The following is an 18,022-nucleotide window of genomic DNA, read 5'->3' as shown; positions in this document are numbered from 1 at the left end:
ATCCAGGGCCGTGCATCGTTGTTTATTTATTTTACAAATACTAGGGCCAGGCGATTCCTCTAGTGTATGTTGCATTTCTTTCGCGCCGTACGTAGCCAACCGTGTTGTTAATCGGTGGTGCGGTGGAAGGACAACAAACCGAGAGCAAATGCTGCCAAATTAATTTGAACGCATCGAATTGGAACGAGTGAAATGGCTCCGTGGGTCCGGCACAGATGGGACAGGTCAGAAGCGATGGGAGGAGATGATGGCTATTGAAGGTCTCACTGTCACCATGATGTTCTCACGGTTGTATGTCTTTGACGTTGATGCGAAATAAGTTCAACACAATACATACATACATCCTATTGTTATATCCCCATTGTTTCACCTCTATGATGATGCCAATCACAATTGTTCGTTCTTCTTGATATTGACGATTCCATTATCTTGGTTCTTTCGGTAAAGTCACGTAGAATGGAAGTAATAAAATAATAAAAATAGAACATAATAAAATAATTCTCACGACGTTTCGGCCACAACGCAAGCAGTCGTCCTCAGGTGAAGAACAGGTCTGTCGAGAAGGAAGAGTCTGAATGAATGAACGATTCCATTGTTCCATCTCGGCCACAATGCCAATCCTATTGTTCTCTCTCACTGATATTCACACTCCTATTGTTATATCTCCATGATATTGAGGATCCCATTGTTATATATCTCTCTGAGTCCAATCCCATTGTTCCATCTCTCCGATATTCACGACCCCATTGTTCTATCTCCGTGTGATGGTGACGACTGCCCCCGATGGGAGCAGCCAAGGTTCCCGAGGGCAGCAGCAGCAGCAGCAGCAAGTCCCGGCGCATGAGCGTGGCGTGTCCCTCCTTCCTGCTCAGCTCCCTGCGTCTCCGCAGTGTGAGCAGCACTGCGCTCAACGGACCCCCGCGACACCCGGGGGACCGGCCCGGATCAACGCGCTCCGGGAGGAGACCCCGCTCGGAACAGACGACCCCCGTGGCGGGGAGGAGCCCCTCGAGGGAGCCCCCCCAAGCCGGCGAGGGGGGGGTCCCAGCGGTGCCCGCGGAACCAGCGGCACCGGGACTCGAGCCGTCGGTAAGTGGTGGTAGAGAGGGGGGGTAGGTGGGTGCGGGATCCCCCCCCCCCTATTCCAAACGAGCCTCCTACTCTCTTATTAGGGGGTACGCGTGGGATGATAGCACGGGTGAGAAGCGATGGAGGTAGATTATGATGATGCAATCATCATCTTTATTTAAACACGTGGTTATTTGCAGCCAATATTATGATTCCCCATCGATTTTTCATGATGCCTGAGCCAAAGAATTAGTTGTGCAGCAGTCTGATCCGTAACGATCTTTTGCATGGATATGGCAGCTTGCGTAACAGCCTACACAGCCCAAAAGCCTGTGCATTGCATCACATCTCATCGCAAACATTAGACGGGTACCGTCTAATGTTTGGCAGCTGTCCCTGTGTAGCAGTGAGCGTTATTCTGAGTGTATGGAGTGATGATTAGCAGGTGTTGTCAACTTGAGTCATTTAAATAGCAGACATGATGAGGATGATGGTGATGATGATCGTGGTGATGATGAGATCGATGGATGGTATGTGTTTCGTGTTTTACCCTGGTCTCATGGTGATGATGGTGGTGATGATGATCGTGATGATGATGAGATCAATGGATGGTATGTGTTGCGTGTTCTACCCTGGGCTCATGGCGATGATGGTGGTGATGATGATCGTGGTGATGATGAGATCAATGGATGGTATGTGTTGCGTGTTCTACCCTGGGCTCATGGTGATGATGGTGGTGATGATGATCGGGCAAATGATTTGACGAGTGAGTGTATTTGCGAATGAATGGGTGCATCCGTTGGTGAACGACCTCGCGAGTACGTCCGCGGGTGTGTGAATGACTGGAGGAACGAGTGCACGAGAATGTGAGAGAATGAGTGTGAATAAGTGATTGAACGAATGTGTGATGGAATGAATGGCCGAACGTTTTGCATGAGATAACGAATCCGATGCGTGTGTGAACACAACCAGCGAATGGAATAAGCTGGTAAATGAGCCAACGAGCCAGCGCGCTGGTAATGTATGAACCGAGCGAATCTCGTGGTTTAACTGTACCACTACCTTGACCCCACCTTGATCCCCCACCCCCCCCCCCCCCCCCGAGGGGAGCCTGGAACCCCGAAACTCCCCGTGTCCCCCTTGCCCTTGAAGGGGTCTGCAGAGGGATGAATACGAACGTGGGGGGTGGGGGTACAGGCAGCCACAGGAGATGTGTGTGTGTGCGCGTGTTTGTTGTGTGTTTTATTCATATTGTATTTTTATTTATTTGATTTCTCTACACTGGGTGGTTGTCACTCATTTTATTGGCGGGGTCGCGGGGGGGGGGTTGGAGCTATTTTTAGACTGGAATTAGTGCGCTGGTGGGGGGGGGGGGGGCTGGGGCAGTGCGCTGGTGGGGGGTGGGGGGCACAGTGGGAGGTGATGGATGTGGAATAAACACGAAGAGGCCTGAGAGGGAGCTGATGGTGCCGCGAGAGTGCGTGTACATCAGCCTGCACTCAGCACCCTGCACTCACCACTCAGCACCCTGCACTCAGCACCCTGCACTCAGCACCCTGCACTCAGCACCCTGCACTCAGCACCCTGCACCCTGCACGCAGCACCCTGCACTCAGCACTCAGCACCCCGCACTCAGCACCCTGCACTCAGCACTCAGCACCCCGCACTCAGCACCCTGCACTCAGCACTCAGCACCCCGCACTCAGCACCCTGCACTCAGCACTCGGCACCCTGCACTCAGCACCCTGCACTCAGCACCCTGCACTCAGCACCCCGCACTCGGCACCCTGCACTCAGCACCCTGCACTCAGCACCCTGCACTCAGCACCCTGCACTCAGCACCCCGCACTCAGCACCCCGCACTCAGCAGCCTGCACTCAGCACCCCGCACTCAGCACCCCGCACTCAGCACCCTGCACTCAGCACCCCGCACTCAGCACCCGCACTCAGCACCCCGCACTCAGCAGCCTGCACTCAGCAGCCTGCACTCAGCACCCTGCACTCTGCACCCTGCCCCCTGCACCCTGCTCCCCACACCCTGCACCCACCCCCTGCACTCAGCAGCAGCAGCACTCTGCACCGCTCCCCACCGCCCTTATCCTCCACCGTCCTGGACATGACCCCGAGACACACTCGGGACCCCGTCCATATCCCGCTCCAGTCTAGGATCGGGATGAGGAGCCACGGGACGTGGGGGGAGGGGGATGGGGGAGGGGGGAGGATGGACACGAGACCCCCTCGCTGACGCGGGCGCACCAGAGGGGGGGGCCCATTTGAAGTGGGGGCTTCAGAGGCGGTGCGGGGAGGTAGTGACCTCTACCGCGGCGCTTTCATGTGCGGCCTCGCTCCCTCGCTCCTCCCCGCTCCGTCTCCCTTAGCTTCGTCCCTCGCTTCCCCTTCTCCTCTCTCCCTCCCACCCACCCATCCACCTCGCTCCCCCCCCCCCGCCGCCTCCCCCCGCCTCCCACCTCGCTGCCTCCCTGTCTCGCTCCCATCCCGGAGTCTCGCTGCTGCTGCTGCTGCATCGGCGTCGTTGTCGTCGTCAGCTCCGCTGCTCGCTCCGTCTCTCTTCGCCACGTGCCCCTCGCTCGGCAAACCACGCGCGGGGCGCTGAGCGGTAGCCACTCGGACGAGGTGGTGGTGGTGGTGGACGAGGTGGAGGGTTAGGAGGAGGAGGTGGGAGGGGAGGTGAAAGTGGGAGGCGACGGGACGCGCAGACATGGAGGGAGAAGCGGAGTTCTTCCCGGAGGTCTCAGTGAGCGACGATTTTTTTCTACCTGTGTGCGTTCTTGTCCACCTGTGTGATTGTTCACCTGTGCGATTGTCCACCTGTGTGTGTGTGATTGTCCACCTGTGTGTGTGATTGTCCCCCTGTGTGTGTGTGTGATTGTTCACCTGTGTGTCCTTGTCCACCTGTGCGATTGTCCACCTGTGTGTGTGTGATTGTCCGCTTGTGTGTGTGATTGTGTGTACCTGTGTCTGTATTATGCGTGTGTGTGTACCTGTGTGTGTGTTATGCGTGTGTGGGTGTACCTGTGTGTGTGTTATGCGTGTGTGTGTGGTTGTGTGTACCTGTGTCTGTGTTATGCGTGTGTGTGTACCTGTGTGTGAGTGTGTAACTGTCTGGGTCTGTGCGTGTGGCTTTGTGTATGTTTATTGTGCGTGTTACCTGTGTGTGTGTTCGTGATTTAATTGTATGTGTGTTGTTCGTGCGCGCGTTACGCGCGTGTCTGTATGATGTGTGTGTGTGCGCGCACGGCTATGTATAAGTGTGTCTAATGTGTCTGTGTGTGTGTCTCGGACACATACACAGTCGGTGTCTCCTTGTGTCTTAATGGCGCTCCTGTGTCTGTCTTTGTGTGTGTCTCTCTGTCTTGGTGTCCCAGTGTCACTCCTATGTCTCCGTGTGTCTGCGTCTGTGTGTGTATCCGTGCCTCTGTCTCCCTGTCTCCGCATCGCCCCCGTGTCTCGGCTCGTGTCTCGGCTCGTGTCTCTCCCCGAGGCGAGGGGACGCGATACGGGAGTCATGCAAGCCGAGTCGGGCCATCGATCGCTCAAAGATGTCACGGTCAGGGTGATGATGGGATGGCGGGTCACCGGTGATGGGATACGCGTGATCGGTAATGGGTGGCGGGTGAAGGGAGGTGAGCGATGGGTGAAGAGTGGATGGGTGGTGGATGATGAGTGATGGGAGATGGATGAAGGGTGTTGGTTGGAGAGTGGTGGGTGATGAGAGATGGGTGATAGGTGAGTAGTGGATGATTGGTGAGTAGTGGGTGATTGGTGAGTAGTGGGTGATGAGCGATTAGTGTGGGAAGATGGGTGGTGGTTGATCAGTGAGGTGCGGTGAGTAATGGGTGATGGGTGATGAGTCGTGTGGGATTAATGAATAACGGGAATATGCATAATCGGTTATAGGTAATTAATGAGTGACGAGTGGATCGTTGGTGGGTGATGGGTGGCATAATGTGGATATTTGGTGATGGGTGGTGAGTGATGGTTGAAGTTTATGGCCAAATCGACTGTGATGCCACCACCTTGCCAGATCCCGTAGCTTGCCGCGCGCAGTAGAGAAATGCCCTCTCACTCGCACCATCACACCGTCTGTCCTTTGGCCTACTCTTCCCCTCGGTCGCCCGACTCGTGGAGCTCACCAGCCCACCCTGCACACACGCACGCACACACACGTGTCCTACCCAGGGCTCCCCCCTGCGTCCGCCTGCTCGCACCTGCAACACGCGCGCCCGACGCTCTCTCACGACGTGTCGCATCGTCCGTCTCCGAGCCGAGCCAGCCGCACACCTCTGTGCGCGATGTGAATATTCGAGCCGCCGCGTAATTAAAAGGGGGGCCCAACACTCCGATGCATTTTGCATGGAGTCACAACAACGCACAGGGGGCAGTCCGTAGTAGGGGAGGGGGGGGGGCAAAGTACTACGTCTGACTCCGTTGATGTCGGAGGACGGGAGGGGGGGGGGTAGCAAAGCTTGGGGCCCAGGGCGGTCGCCCCGATTCGCTGTTACCCTAGCGACGGCTCTCAGTGTACACAGACAGCTCCCCCCCCCCCCCCCCAGTGTCAATGTCGCTTCTCTGTACACTGCAATCTCATCCAAACCGGTGTCCCTAGCCCCCCCCCCCGGCCCCATCGCTCACCTGCCCTGCTAAAGCAAGGCTCCTCCTCTTGACCTCCTTGTCACAGCCCCCCCCAACCCCCGCCACAGCTGCCTCGATCTGACAAGACGTCTTCTGCCACCTTCAACAAGAACATTGTCTTACGACTCGAGCTGTGTCAGGCTCACGAGGATGATAAAGAAGTCGCATTTCCAGTGGCAATTAGGAGAGCGTTGACGGGCGTGTTTTGTGATCTGTCATTATCTCGTGGCCGTTGTGATCGTCGGCTGTGTTCACAATTGTGTACAATGCCGAGCCCGCGCGGAATTCTCGCGGTCAGCCGTGCGTCGTGGAAGGAGGTCTCCAGGAACTACATCCGAGCCAGTAGGCACGGAACGTTGGGTCGACGTGGGGGGGGGGGGGGGGGGGTGGGACGTGAGCCCAACGTTGCATGTTTACTGAGGATTTGTTGTTGTTGTTAATCCACAAATGAGGGCACAGGAAAATTCCGCACGAGCCCGCTGCAGAGAAATGTTCATCACGTGGCAGTCAAAGCGATATTCTTTTTTATTTCTCAGAACTGGTATTTTGGTCAATTTTAAGTTAAGAACCAAATGCGTTTGTATGCTTTGTGTGGTTTTCATCATTTTTCAATTTCCTTCCGTCGCTAACTCTCCCCCCTCCCCGCAAGGAGCCAACACATGACTGTAATGTCACTCGGATTGGCCAAAGCATCCCAATGCCGCAGAAACTACCCGCAACATTTGACTCAATTGGAGCTACACACACCACTGCAGCAGCAGCAGCAGCAGCATCGCCCCCTACTGCAACAACATGACCCTCCTGACAATGAGTGTTGAGACTCGGTGTGAGGATTTCCTGGGGAAAACGAGTGTGTCCAATAAAGTTAGCACGTCCTCTGTCTGGCTTATTCTCTCTGCGCGCCATTCCAGAAACCATAAGTGGGCTGGCTCGGCACGGCACGGCTCGGCACGCTTTCCAACTCGCGTGGGAACGCAGCAGTATCAGCAGCAGTATCAGCAGCAGCAGCAGAAGCAGCAGCAGTATCCGAGCCACCCGCTTGCTGCAGCCAGTCTCTGAGTCGCGGTGCCCTTTGGCAAGGAGTTGTGACCCTGTTTGACGTTGCTTAATTTACCTGCTGAGAATTGCTGGCACCCTTTTTAATGGGGCAATTTCATTGTCATTAGTCACGAGCAAGCAGAGGCAATTACCCATCAGCGGCAATTAACCCCCCACCCACCACCGCCCAGCCCGCGAGCTGAGCTATTAGGGGGAGATAGGGACAGACGACCCCTACCCAGCACGTGGCCAACACGATGATGAGCCCCCCCCCCTCTTTAGCTGTCTCTTAGACTAATTACTCCATTCATCGACCACCCCCGTAACCCCCCACTCCAAAGATGAGAACTCGCTTGCCACCCCCCTATAATTACTCATCTCGTCCCCCTATACCCCTCCACCCCCATCCCTCGTCTCGCCCCCCTAATTACTTCCACTGATCCCCCTCCTTCTACCCCCCCCCCCCCCGCAGACCCCCTGCCGGAGGCGCAAGAACATGGCGTCGTACCTGGGGGACGTGATGGTCCCCTTGGAGAAGTGGGGGCCCCCCGAGGGGGCCGCCCCGACCCCCGCGGGGAGCCCCGTGGACGGGAGCAAGGTGCGGCAGGGGGGGGCTCGCATCGGTGGCATCTTCGGGCCCGGAGGAGCCGTGGTGAAGGTGGGCGGTGGTCTGTGTGTGTGAGTGAGTGTGAGAGTGTGTGTGTGTGTGTCAGAGAGTGTGAGGGTGTGTGTGTGAGTGAGTGTGAGAGTGTTTGTGTGTGAGTGAGTGTGAGAGTGTTTGTGTGTGAGAGAGTGAGGGTGTGAGTGTGTGTGAGTGTGTGAGTGAGTGTGAGAGTGTTTGTGTGTGTGTGAGAGAGTGTGTGGGTGTGTGTGTGAGTGAGTGTGAGAGTGTTTGTGTGTGTGAGAGTGAGTGTGTGGGTGAGTGTGAGAGTGTGTGTGAGAGTGTTTGTGTGTGTGTGAGAGAGTGTGGGGGTGAGTGTGAGAGTGTGTGAGTGTGTTTGTGTGTGTGTCAGAGAGTGTGAGTGTGAGAGTGTGTGAGTGTGAGAGTGTGTGAGTGTGTGAGTGTGAGAGTGTGTGAGTGTGTGAGTGTTGTGTGTGTGAGAGAGTGAGGGTGTGAGTGTGTGTGAGAGTGTTGTGTGTGTGTGAGAGAGTGAGGGTGTGAGTGTGTGTGTGAGTGTGTGAGTGAGTGTGAGAGTGTTTGTGTGTGTGTGAGAGAGTGTGTGGGTGAGTGTGAGAGTGTGTGAGTGTGTGTGTGAGAGTGTGTGAGTGTGTGTGTGAGAGAGTGAGGGTGTGAGTGTGTGAGTGTGTGAGAGAGTGTGAGAGTGTGTGTGTGTGAGAGAGAGTGTGTGGGTGAGTGTGAGAGTGTGTGAGTGTGTGTGTGAGAGAGTGTGAGGGTGTGTGTGTGAGAGTGTGAGTGTGTGTGTGTGAGAGTGTGTGTGTGTGTGTCAGAGAGTGTGAGGGTGTGTGTGTGAGGGTGTGTGAGTGTGTGAGTGAGTGTGAGAGTGTTTGTGTGTGTGTGAGAGAGTGTGAGGGTGAGTGTGAGAGTGTGTGAGTGTGTGTGTGTGAGAGAGTGAGGGTGTGAGTGTGTGTGTGTGAGAGAGTGAGGGTGTGAGTGTGTGTGTGTGAGAGAGTGTGAGAGTGTGTGAGAGTGTGTGTGAGAGAGTGTGAGAGTGTGTGAGTGAGTGAGTGTGTGAGTGTGTGTGAGTGGGTGTGTGTGTGAGTGTATGAGTGCGTGTGTGAGAGTGTGTGAGGGTGTGAGTGTGTGAGCTCAGTGGAAGTGTGTGTGAGGGTGTGAGTGAGTGTGTGTGAGGGTGAGTGAGTGTGAGAGTGAGTGTGTGTGCTGGCACAGTAGGTCGATTCGGCCTCAACTGTATAAATCGCCACTGGGAAGACAAAGGCGGCCGGGCGTGGTGCTGGCCACCCATCCCCTCGTGTGCCGTGCCGGCCTTCATAGGTGCTCGCTAACGGCACTTGCCCCAACAGCCCGTGTAGGCTATACGGGGGAACTGTGTATGTCTGTGAGTGTGTATGTATGTCTGTGAGTGTGTGTGTATGTGTGTGTGTCTGTCTGTGAGTGTGTGTGTATGTGTGTATGTCTGTCTGTGAGTGTGTGTGTATGTATGTGTGTATGTCTGTGAGTGTGTGTGTATGTATGTGTGTATGTCTGTGAGTGTGTGTGTATGTATGTGTGTATGTCTGTGAGTGTGTGTATGTAGAGTGTGTATGTGAGTGTGTGAGTCAGTGTGTGTGTCAGTGTGTGTGTGTGCTCTGCTGGTTATTGTGAGCGTCTCTTCTCCACCCTGGGGCGGCTAAAACACCGCAGAGATGACACCAGGTGGTTTCCAGCTCCCTCGTAACGCAGAACACCTGGGCCTGTCACGTGACCCCCTGGGCCTGTCACGTGACCCCCTGGGCCTGTCACGTGACCCCCTGGGCCTGTCCCGTGACCCCCTGGGCCAGTCCCGTGACCCCCTGGGCCAGTCCCGTGACCCCCTGGGCCTGTCCCGTGACCCCCTGGGCCTGTCACGTGACCCCCTGGGCCTGTCCCGTGACCCCCCGCCAGCGGCCGAGGCTTCCACACTTTGCGCACTTTGTGCGTGACGGCCTCGGAGTGCACCGAGCCTGGCACGCGCGCCCCACGTGGACGTCTCGGCCACGTTGGCACGCATGGCGGCTGTTTCGTGGGGGTCGCGTGTGGGTGTCTGTGCGCGAGTGTGGCCTCAAATATGGCACTTGCCCCTCAGCAGTCTGTTCAGGCTATACGGGGGATATTTGTCTTTGTGTGTGTCCATTGAAGTGTGTGCGTTCACGTGCGCGCATACGTTTGTGTTTGCTCGAGGAATTCATCTGTGCACGTGTGTGTGTGTATTTGTGTGCCCGTAAGTGTGTCTGTGTACGCGTATTGTGTTTGTTTTTGCGCATCTCCATGTGTTTATTTGTGCACGTATGTATTTGTTTGTGTTGCCGTGTGTGTCTGTGTGGGGAGCGGTGGCGCAGCGGTTAGCGCGCTGCGAACCCGGCGAAACCAAGTGACGATTACCTGAACCAGCCCTGGGCCTCCCCGACTGTAAACATCGCCACTGGGGAGACAAAGGCGGACGGGCGTGGTGCTGGCCACCCACCCCCTCGTGTGCCGTGCCGGCCTTCATAGGTGCTCGCTTAACGGCACTTGCCCCAACGGTCTGTTCAGGATACACGGGGGATCTTTATCTGTGGTTCATTGGGGAGCGGTGGCGCAGCAGTTAGCGCTACGCTGCACTACGAACCCGTCCACCCAAGTTCGATTCCTGCTCACGGCCAAAAACAGTGACGGTTATCTCAGAACCGGTTATGGGCCTCAAACGAGTACCTCTCGCTACGACGCGTACCTTGAACTTCTTTTGCACCGTACGTAGCCCACCGTGCTAATCGGAGGTGCGCGGGAAGGGCGGCGAAATTAAACGCAACGGAATGAGTTTCGGTCGAGATTTAAAAGTGCACAACTCCAGTGGCTTCCTAACATGGGAAGGACGAGCGTGTATCCGTGGTGTCTTCTGTTTGTTGATTTGTTGGCAATGCCTCACTGTAAATGTATTGCGTGGGGGGGGTGACCCTTGCGGTAAGACTTGGTGGGGAGGAACGGGGGCGGGGGGGTGAATTGAAGATTGTGATGGGAAAATGTCGGTGATGGTGGGGAGAGGCAGATGAGGAGCGAGGGTCTGTGATGTTTGGATGATTGTAGACGATTGATGCGATTGCTGTTAGGATATCATTGGGATGATAATGATTGAAGGCGATGCGATGGGAACATTGTGTGGCTGGTGACGATCTTGGTGCGATGATTATTTATTTACGATGATGTGCTCGTGACGACGAGGATACTATAACATTGAGACCTTCCGATTAATGATGATGATGTGGTGATTATGTGATTGTAATCTCATACGTTGAAACGATGATGTTGATGATGGTGGTCATGACGATAATGTTATGGAGACGCGGTGATTGTGATGTTAGGTTGATGATGATGATGATGGAGGGGTACAAGTCTCTAATGAGTCTTCATACCTCGCTCTATTCCGCGTGATCACTGTGGGGGTCTATGCCCCCCACCTCCATCCCCTCCACTCTCCCGCTCCCGGCTGAGACTGTAAGCGACTGTGACCCTGCGCTTGAGGAGGTCACAGTCACGGCTGGAAAACCCCCACAGAGTCTTGAGAAATACAATGGCAAGGCGGCAAGCCAGGCCACTAAGCGAGCCGCTATGGCAGTATTGTTCACTAATTTTCAGGAGGGGGAGTGGGGCACTTTCGCTGATAAGACATCAAGCGTGAGGGCCGCTACACATTTGAAACCATTGGGGTTTGACAGCAGCAGCATCATGATGGGGGTTGTGTTTTCACCATTTGTGTTTTGTCAGGGGCCGTCAGCAGCCTGCGGGCCTTACCAAGGCAACGGAACATTCGCTCGCACGCTCGCACACCACGCACTGTAGAGTTTGTGTGTTCTCCCCCCCGTGGTCTGCATGGATTTCCTCCGGGTTATCCGGTTTTCTCCCAAAAGCTAAACAAAAAAACATACAATATGATTCATGTTGGCCAAACATCATCTCAATATAGCAGAGACCCTCTTGCCAAAAGAGTCTTCAGGCTCGGTGTGCGCGCGCAGTGTGGCTTTCCTGAGTTAATGAGACCAATCCCGCCGCCTTGTTTCGGATGCACGAGGAAAGATCTGACCGAAATCACCCAGAATGCCGAGTCGATAAAAAGTCGACCCAGCGTCAGCCGCGCATCGGCCTGCGTTAGTAACGAATGGAGGCTACGACGTCTTCCCAGTAAACATGGAACGTGGGGCCCACGGTTCTAACCCCATGCCAACTTTGGCCCAACGTTCGCATGTTTATGTGGTTACCACACGGAGATAAATGTGGCCCACTGCCAGTGAATAACACATCGCCGGCAGGCTGTGTGCCACCGGGCTGTGTCCCACCAGGATGTGTATGTGCCGCACGAGGTATTAAATTAAGGCTGAGTCGACCTAGGGGAGGCCCGGCACTGGCTCAAATATTCGCTCATGTTGTTGGCCACGAGCGTCAATCGAACTTGGGCTACCGGGTTTGTGGCGCCACCGTGCCGAGCACTGCGCTACCGCTCCACGGCTTGTCCACCCGCTCCACCGCCCACCCGCTCCACCGCCCACCCGCTCCATCGCCCCACCGCTCCATCGCCCACCCGCTCCACCGCCCACCCGCTCCACCTCCCACCCGCTCCATCGCCCACCCGCTCCATCGCCCACCTGCTCCATCTCCCACCCGCTCCATCTCCCACCCGCTCCATCGCCCACCCGCTCCATCTCCCACCCGCTCCATCTGCCACCCGCTCCATCTCCCACCCGCTCCATCTCCCACCCGCTCCATCTCCCACCCGCTCCATCGCCCACCCGCTCCATCTCCCACCCGCTCCATATCCCACCCGCTGCATCTCCCACCCACTCCATCGCCCACCCGCTCCATCGCCCACCCACTCCATCGCCCACCCGCTCCATCGCCCACCCGCTCCACCGCCCACCCGATCCATCGCCCACCCGCTCCATCGCCCACCCGCTCCATCTCCCATCCGCTCCATCGCCCACCCGCTCCATCTCCCACCCGCTCCATCGCCCACCCGCTCCATCTCCCACTCGCTCCATCTCCCACCCGCTCCATCTCCCACCCGCTCCATCGCCCACCCTCTCCATCTCCCACCCGCTCCAACGCCCACCCGCTCCATTGCCCACCTGCTCCATCTCCCACCCGCTCCATCTCCCACCCGCTCCATCTCCCACCCGCTCCACCGCCCACTCGCTCCATCGCCCACCTGCTCCATCTCCCACCCGCTCCATCTCCCACCCGCTCCACCGCCCACCCGCTCCAACGCCCACTCGCTCCATCGCCCACCCGTTTCAACGCCCACCCGCTCCATCGCCCACCCGCTCCATCTCCCACCCGCTCCATCGCCCACCCGCTCCAAGGCCCACCCGCCGACGCACGCAGCCACCCTGGACCTCTACTGCGGCACTCATCGCCACCGAACGCTCGCCGCCGCCGGGATTTTTGAGCGACGGTCGTCGCGGTTCGAGACGCAGATCTTGAGCAACAAATGAGTACCTGGTGTGGTGCTCGCTAACAACACTTGTCCCAACAGTCTGTTAAAGCTATATGGGGGATCTTTGTCTTTGTTGATCGTATATCTGTATATCTCTGTGTACGTGTGTGTATGTATGTGTGTCAATGTGTCAATTGTGTGTATGTCTGCAGTGGTTAACACTCTGCGCTATCAACCCCGATGACCCGAGTTCGATTTCCGCTCACGGCCAACATCGTTGAAGAATATTCGAACCGGTCCTGTGCCTCCCCTAGGTCGACTCGGCCTTAATTGCGTATCGTACCTGGTGCGGTGTGCAAACATGAGCACGGGGGAGACAAAGGTGGTCGGGCGTGGTAACTGGCCACCCGCCTCCCTCCTGTGCCACGCCAGCTTCGATATGTGCTCGACAAAAGCACTTGCCCCAACAGCCTGGTGGAGGCTATAAGAGGGGAGGGGGGACCTTTGTCTTTGTGCGCAGGACTCGGACCGGCTGGAGATCCTCCGGGGCCGCCTCTCGGCCTTCGAGCTTCACGGCCTTCCCCGGCCTCGCGACGCCGCCGAGTGGAGCGAGCCGCTGCCCGACCTCGAAGCCTCGTGGACACAAATCTGCCACGACCCCAAGGTCAAGCTCACCACGGTCAGGGTCATGGTCGGGGGGCAAAGGTCGTGAGAACTAAACGAAACAATTTTTATCATTTTACCAGGTAAGGCCCACTGAGCGATGTAGTTCTTTTTTGTAGAAGCGACCTGGCTTTCACAAGTGACAGCTCAACGAAGTGGCTTATCGCCACGTGGAAATTTATAGTAGCAGCCAAATACTCTAAATGCGTGATGTTGATTCTAAACGTGGTGGGAAAGACCAGAGGACACGGAGAAAAATCCGCACGACCACGGGGAGAGAGAGAGACAAGTGCAAACTCCAAATATACGGCTGGCGTCAGGGTCAGGATCTAACCCACGACATCCTGTAAACCAGGCGAGGTAGTTAACATCTCGCAGCCACCGTGGCGCCCTGACTTTAGCCCCACCACCATCCATAACCCCTGACCATCTCCAAAACTACCACCCTCCGACCCGCGAGAGACGATGACTATCGAGACGAGGTGAGGTTGGCCTGGATATGTATTTGGGATGGAGCCGTGGCGCAGTGGTTAGCGCACTCCACAATGAACCCATCGGTGGTGAGAGATATCTGAACCGGTTCTGGGCCTCCCCTAGGTCGGCTCAGCCTTAAATGAGTGCCTGAACCGCTCTTGTTCCCCTCACCAACCCACAATGACCAGCGTGGTGAAATATGGTCACATCATCAATCCCCACAACCGACAATCTCATGGAGAGGGTCTTCGTTCAGCAGTAGTGCAATGGCCGCCGTTTATTATTGTACGCGTCTCCATCGTGTTGTGTATATGTTCACCACCGTTGTTGTCGTCGTCGTTGTTGTTGTCGTTGTTGTCCTCGTCCGCTCCCCTGAGTCGACCGGGGGGAGTGTTTGGCCCGTGCGTTTGATCCGGGGCCGAGTTTGCGCCCTCGCCGCTGGAGGCGCTGACGTCGCGAGGGGTCAAAGGTCACTGTCGAGGTTGATTTGTCCTTTCCTGCCGCTCCCCCAAGAGACCATCAACTGGCTTAGACCTCGAGTACCCCGTTTAATCACAACTCGGTCTGTGAGTGTCTATGGGTCTCTGTGTCTATGGGTCTCTATGTGAGTGTCTGGGTCTCTATGTGAGTGTCTATGGGTCTCTGTGTGAGTGTCTATAGGTCTCTGTGTGAATGTCTATGGGTCTTTGTGTGAGTGTCTATAGGTCTCTGTGTAAGTGTCTATGGGTCTCTAGGTGAGTGTCTATGGGTCTCTATGTGAGTGTCTATGGGTCTCTATGTGAGTGTCTATGGGTCTCTGTGTAAGTGTCTATGGGTCTCTATGTGAGTGTCTATGGGTCTCTATGTGAGTGTCTATGTGTCTCTATGTGAGTGTCTATGGGTCTCTATGTTAATGTCTATGGGTCTCTATGTGAGTGTCTATGGGTCTCTATGTGAGTGTCTATGGGTCTCTATCTGAGTGTCTATAGGTCTCTGTGAGTGTCTATGGGTCTCTATGTGAGTGTCTATGGGTCTCTGTGAGTGTCTATGGGTCTCTGTGAGTGTCTATGGGTCTCTATGTGAGTGTCTATGGGTCTCTATCTGAGTGTCTATGGGTCTCTGTGAGTGTCTATGGGTCTCTATCTGAGTGTCTATGGGTCTCTGTGTAAGTGTCTATGGGTCTCTGTGTGAGTGTCTATGGGTCTCTGTGTGAGTGTCTATGGGTCTCTGTGTGAGTGTCTATGGGTCTCTGTGTAAGTGTCTATGGGTCTCTGTGTAAGTGTCTATGGGTCTCTGTGTGAGTGTCTATGGGTCTCTATGTGAATGTCTATGGGTCTCTATGTCAGTGTCTATGGGTCTCTATGTGAGTGTCTATGGGTCTCTAGGTGAGTGTCTATGGGTCTCTATGTGAGTGTCTATGGGTCTCTGTGTGAGTGTCTATGGGTCTCTATGTGAGTGTCTATGGGTCTCTATGTGAGTGTCTATGGGTCTCTATGTCAGTGTCTATGGGTCTCTATGTCAGTGTCTATGGGTCTCTGTGTGAGTGTCTATGGGTCTCTATGCGAGTCACTCGCCACACCCGAGGACCCGGTGTAATCACGTGATGCTAAGACCTGGATGCGAGCCCAGGCCCTCTCCGCCGGTGCCGCGCGCCGTCGCTCTGACCCCGCGACCACCCTCGGAGCAGCGGAGCCTTTTGGCCGCTGGCTACCGAACAAAGACGGTCGGTTGCCGCGTCGCGCATTCAGATGCGCGCCGCTGCTTCTGCGGCCGTCTGGAACGCGCTCTTCCTTCCGACATTAGGAAGCCACTGGCAGACGTGCACTTTAAAATCATCATCTAGATCAGGGGTGGGGAACATTGTTTTCTGCCAAGGGCCATTTGGATATTTATAACATCATTCGCGGGCCGTACAAAAATATCAACTTAAAAATTAGTCCGTTATATTTGGTCAAAACATTTAATTAACTCGCCCCTAATGTGATGGCTGGAACGGCGAGACGTGTGATGTTAGCTGGTATTGATGATGTTGCTGCTACTCGCAACTGCTTTTCCAGGTTTGCTCCTAGATTTAAGTGAATTTCGAGTCCCACCTGCGGTTGCCTTGGCAGGGCCACACCGAAATGATTTTGCGGGCCTTATACGGCCCGCGGGCTGAACGTTCACCACCCCTGGTTTAGATGGACAAGCTCAATTCAATCTCGTCGTTGTGCTTAGTTTGTTGTCCTTTCCCCGCGCCTCCGTAGCGTTGGCTACGTGCGTAGGGTGTGAAAGAAGTTCATGGTACACGCGTACGCACGGCCGCCACCACCTCCATCCACCTCCTCCTCCTCTTTCGCCCGTTCATTGTTTTTGGCAGATCGCGCGAGTTTCCATTGTTCCAGGGAGGGCACGGCGGTGAACTCGCGATGCTCCGCCGTGTTGTTATTCGCGCCGTGTTTTTGCCGAGCGAAACTTCAAAGGCGAGAGAGGTGGGTGGGGGGGTGGAGAGACGCCTTCACAGAATTCACATCTTAGCTTCAAACTCCACTTTCATATCGCAACGTGTGGCAGCGCTCCATGAAGGTGAGGAATGATCATAGCAACGCATTTAATAATAATAATAGATTACAGCCATTTGTCAATCCACTGCTGGATGAAAACATCTCCATGCCGCGCTGGTCAGTGTGGGTTGGTGAAAAGTTGTGGGTTGGGAGCGAGGCCCAGGATTGAATCAGAATCTTGACTTACACTGGATAAATCCGAAAAGTTATGAAGCTCTTTTTACACAGATTGATTAGGGGCCGTCCATAAATGACGTCACGCACCTGGGGGGGGGGGGTCAGACATTTGTGACGATGTGTGACGAGGGGGGGGGGGTTTGATAAATGTGGTGTCACATCAAAATGTGCAACTTTAAATAAATATAGAAAACACGTTCTACTTAATTAAATGGACTTTTTAATAAATGTTTTCTCCTACAACATTAGAGTGCAGCGCCATATTAAATACGCACTACAATGACAATAGTTTAAAGCGATTTGAAGCATGTTTTAATTTTTTTTTGGGGGGGGGCAGAGCTTTGTGACGTCATTTGAGGGGGGGGGTCTGACTTTTTGTGACGTCGTGTGACGAAGGGCAGGGGGGGGGTCAAAAATCGTCCAAAATCGCGTGACGTCATTTATGGACAGCCCCTTAGCCATGGTATCACTCGCCACTGATGTTAGCTGTGGCCAAGAATCGAACTCTGCTCACCCGGGTTCGTTCGGGTCGTGTGTTAACCACTCCGCCACCAGTGTCCACTCGCACAAGACAAAGATCCCCCATATAGCCTCAACAGACTGTTGGGGCAAGTACTGTTGGTGAGTAGCACCTATGAAGGCCGGCGCTGTACACTAGGGGGGGGGGGGTGCGGGGGAGTGACCAGCACCACCACGCACTGCCGCCTTTGTCTCCCCAGTGCTGGAGTTTACACTCTGCACCGGGTGCTCATTAAAGTTGGAGTCAACCTAGGAGCGACCCAGGACAGGTTCAGGCTGTGTGAGCGGAATCGAACTTGGGTAGCCCGGGATGATAGCGCGATGGGGCTAACCACTACGCTACCGCTCCCCCTCCCCACACACGCAAAAGTCCGCCATATCAGCCATGTCCCGTACAGCGAGTTTCCGTGAGCCACAGAACCCTCGTGATAAGCGGAGCTATGATTTGTGGCCAGGTCGCTTCTGAAAGAAGAAGCTAATAGCCGAGTGGGATTTATGTGGTGAGATTAACATTTTTTTTTATTCTTGATTTAAAGCTTTCGTGACTGCAGGGATTCATATTCTTGGTTCTTTCGGTAAAGTCACGTAGAAGGGAAATAATAAAATAATATTAAATATAAAACAATAATTGTTTTATAGTTTTATATATTTTTTTTCTATTATTAATTCCCTTCTACGTGGCTTTACCGAAAGAACCAATAAACATTTTTTATTCGTTTTATTTGTATTTGTTTTTAAAGTGATTTGTTTACCTTTCCTTTGCACTCGTATCGTGTTTTTTTCCTCTTTGTTGGTGTAACGTTCTGACCCCGTGCACCTCGTGGACATCTGTGAAAAAGAGCTTAA

General features: G+C 54.8%; 1 protein-coding gene across 2 annotated transcripts in view; it reads left to right on the top strand.

The window, feature by feature from the left end:
* LOC133351152 (pleckstrin homology domain-containing family G member 5-like) overlaps window positions 1-18,022 on the top strand; it is a 61,582-nt gene that overhangs the window by 23,826 nt on the left and 19,734 nt on the right. Inside the window, exons 7-9 of one of the 2 annotated variants that reach the window (XM_061566139.1) lie at window positions 794-1,089; window positions 7,232-7,417; window positions 13,342-13,500. In XM_061566139.1, the coding sequence (XP_061422123.1) occupies window positions 794-1,089; window positions 7,232-7,417; window positions 13,342-13,500 (641 nt within the window). The remainder of the gene's footprint in view (window positions 1-793; window positions 1,090-7,231; window positions 7,418-13,341; window positions 13,501-18,022) is intronic. The other variant, XM_061566138.1, reaches the window with a different exon arrangement.

This window comes from Lethenteron reissneri, chromosome 36 (genome assembly GCF_015708825.2).
Source record: "Lethenteron reissneri isolate LAM-NWPU_2019-01 chromosome 36, ASM1570882v1, whole genome shotgun sequence".
NCBI lineage: Eukaryota > Metazoa > Chordata > Hyperoartia > Petromyzontiformes > Petromyzontidae > Lethenteron > Lethenteron reissneri.
The sequence above is the reverse complement of the archived record's forward strand: the minus strand, read 5'-3'. Positions and strand labels throughout refer to the sequence as shown.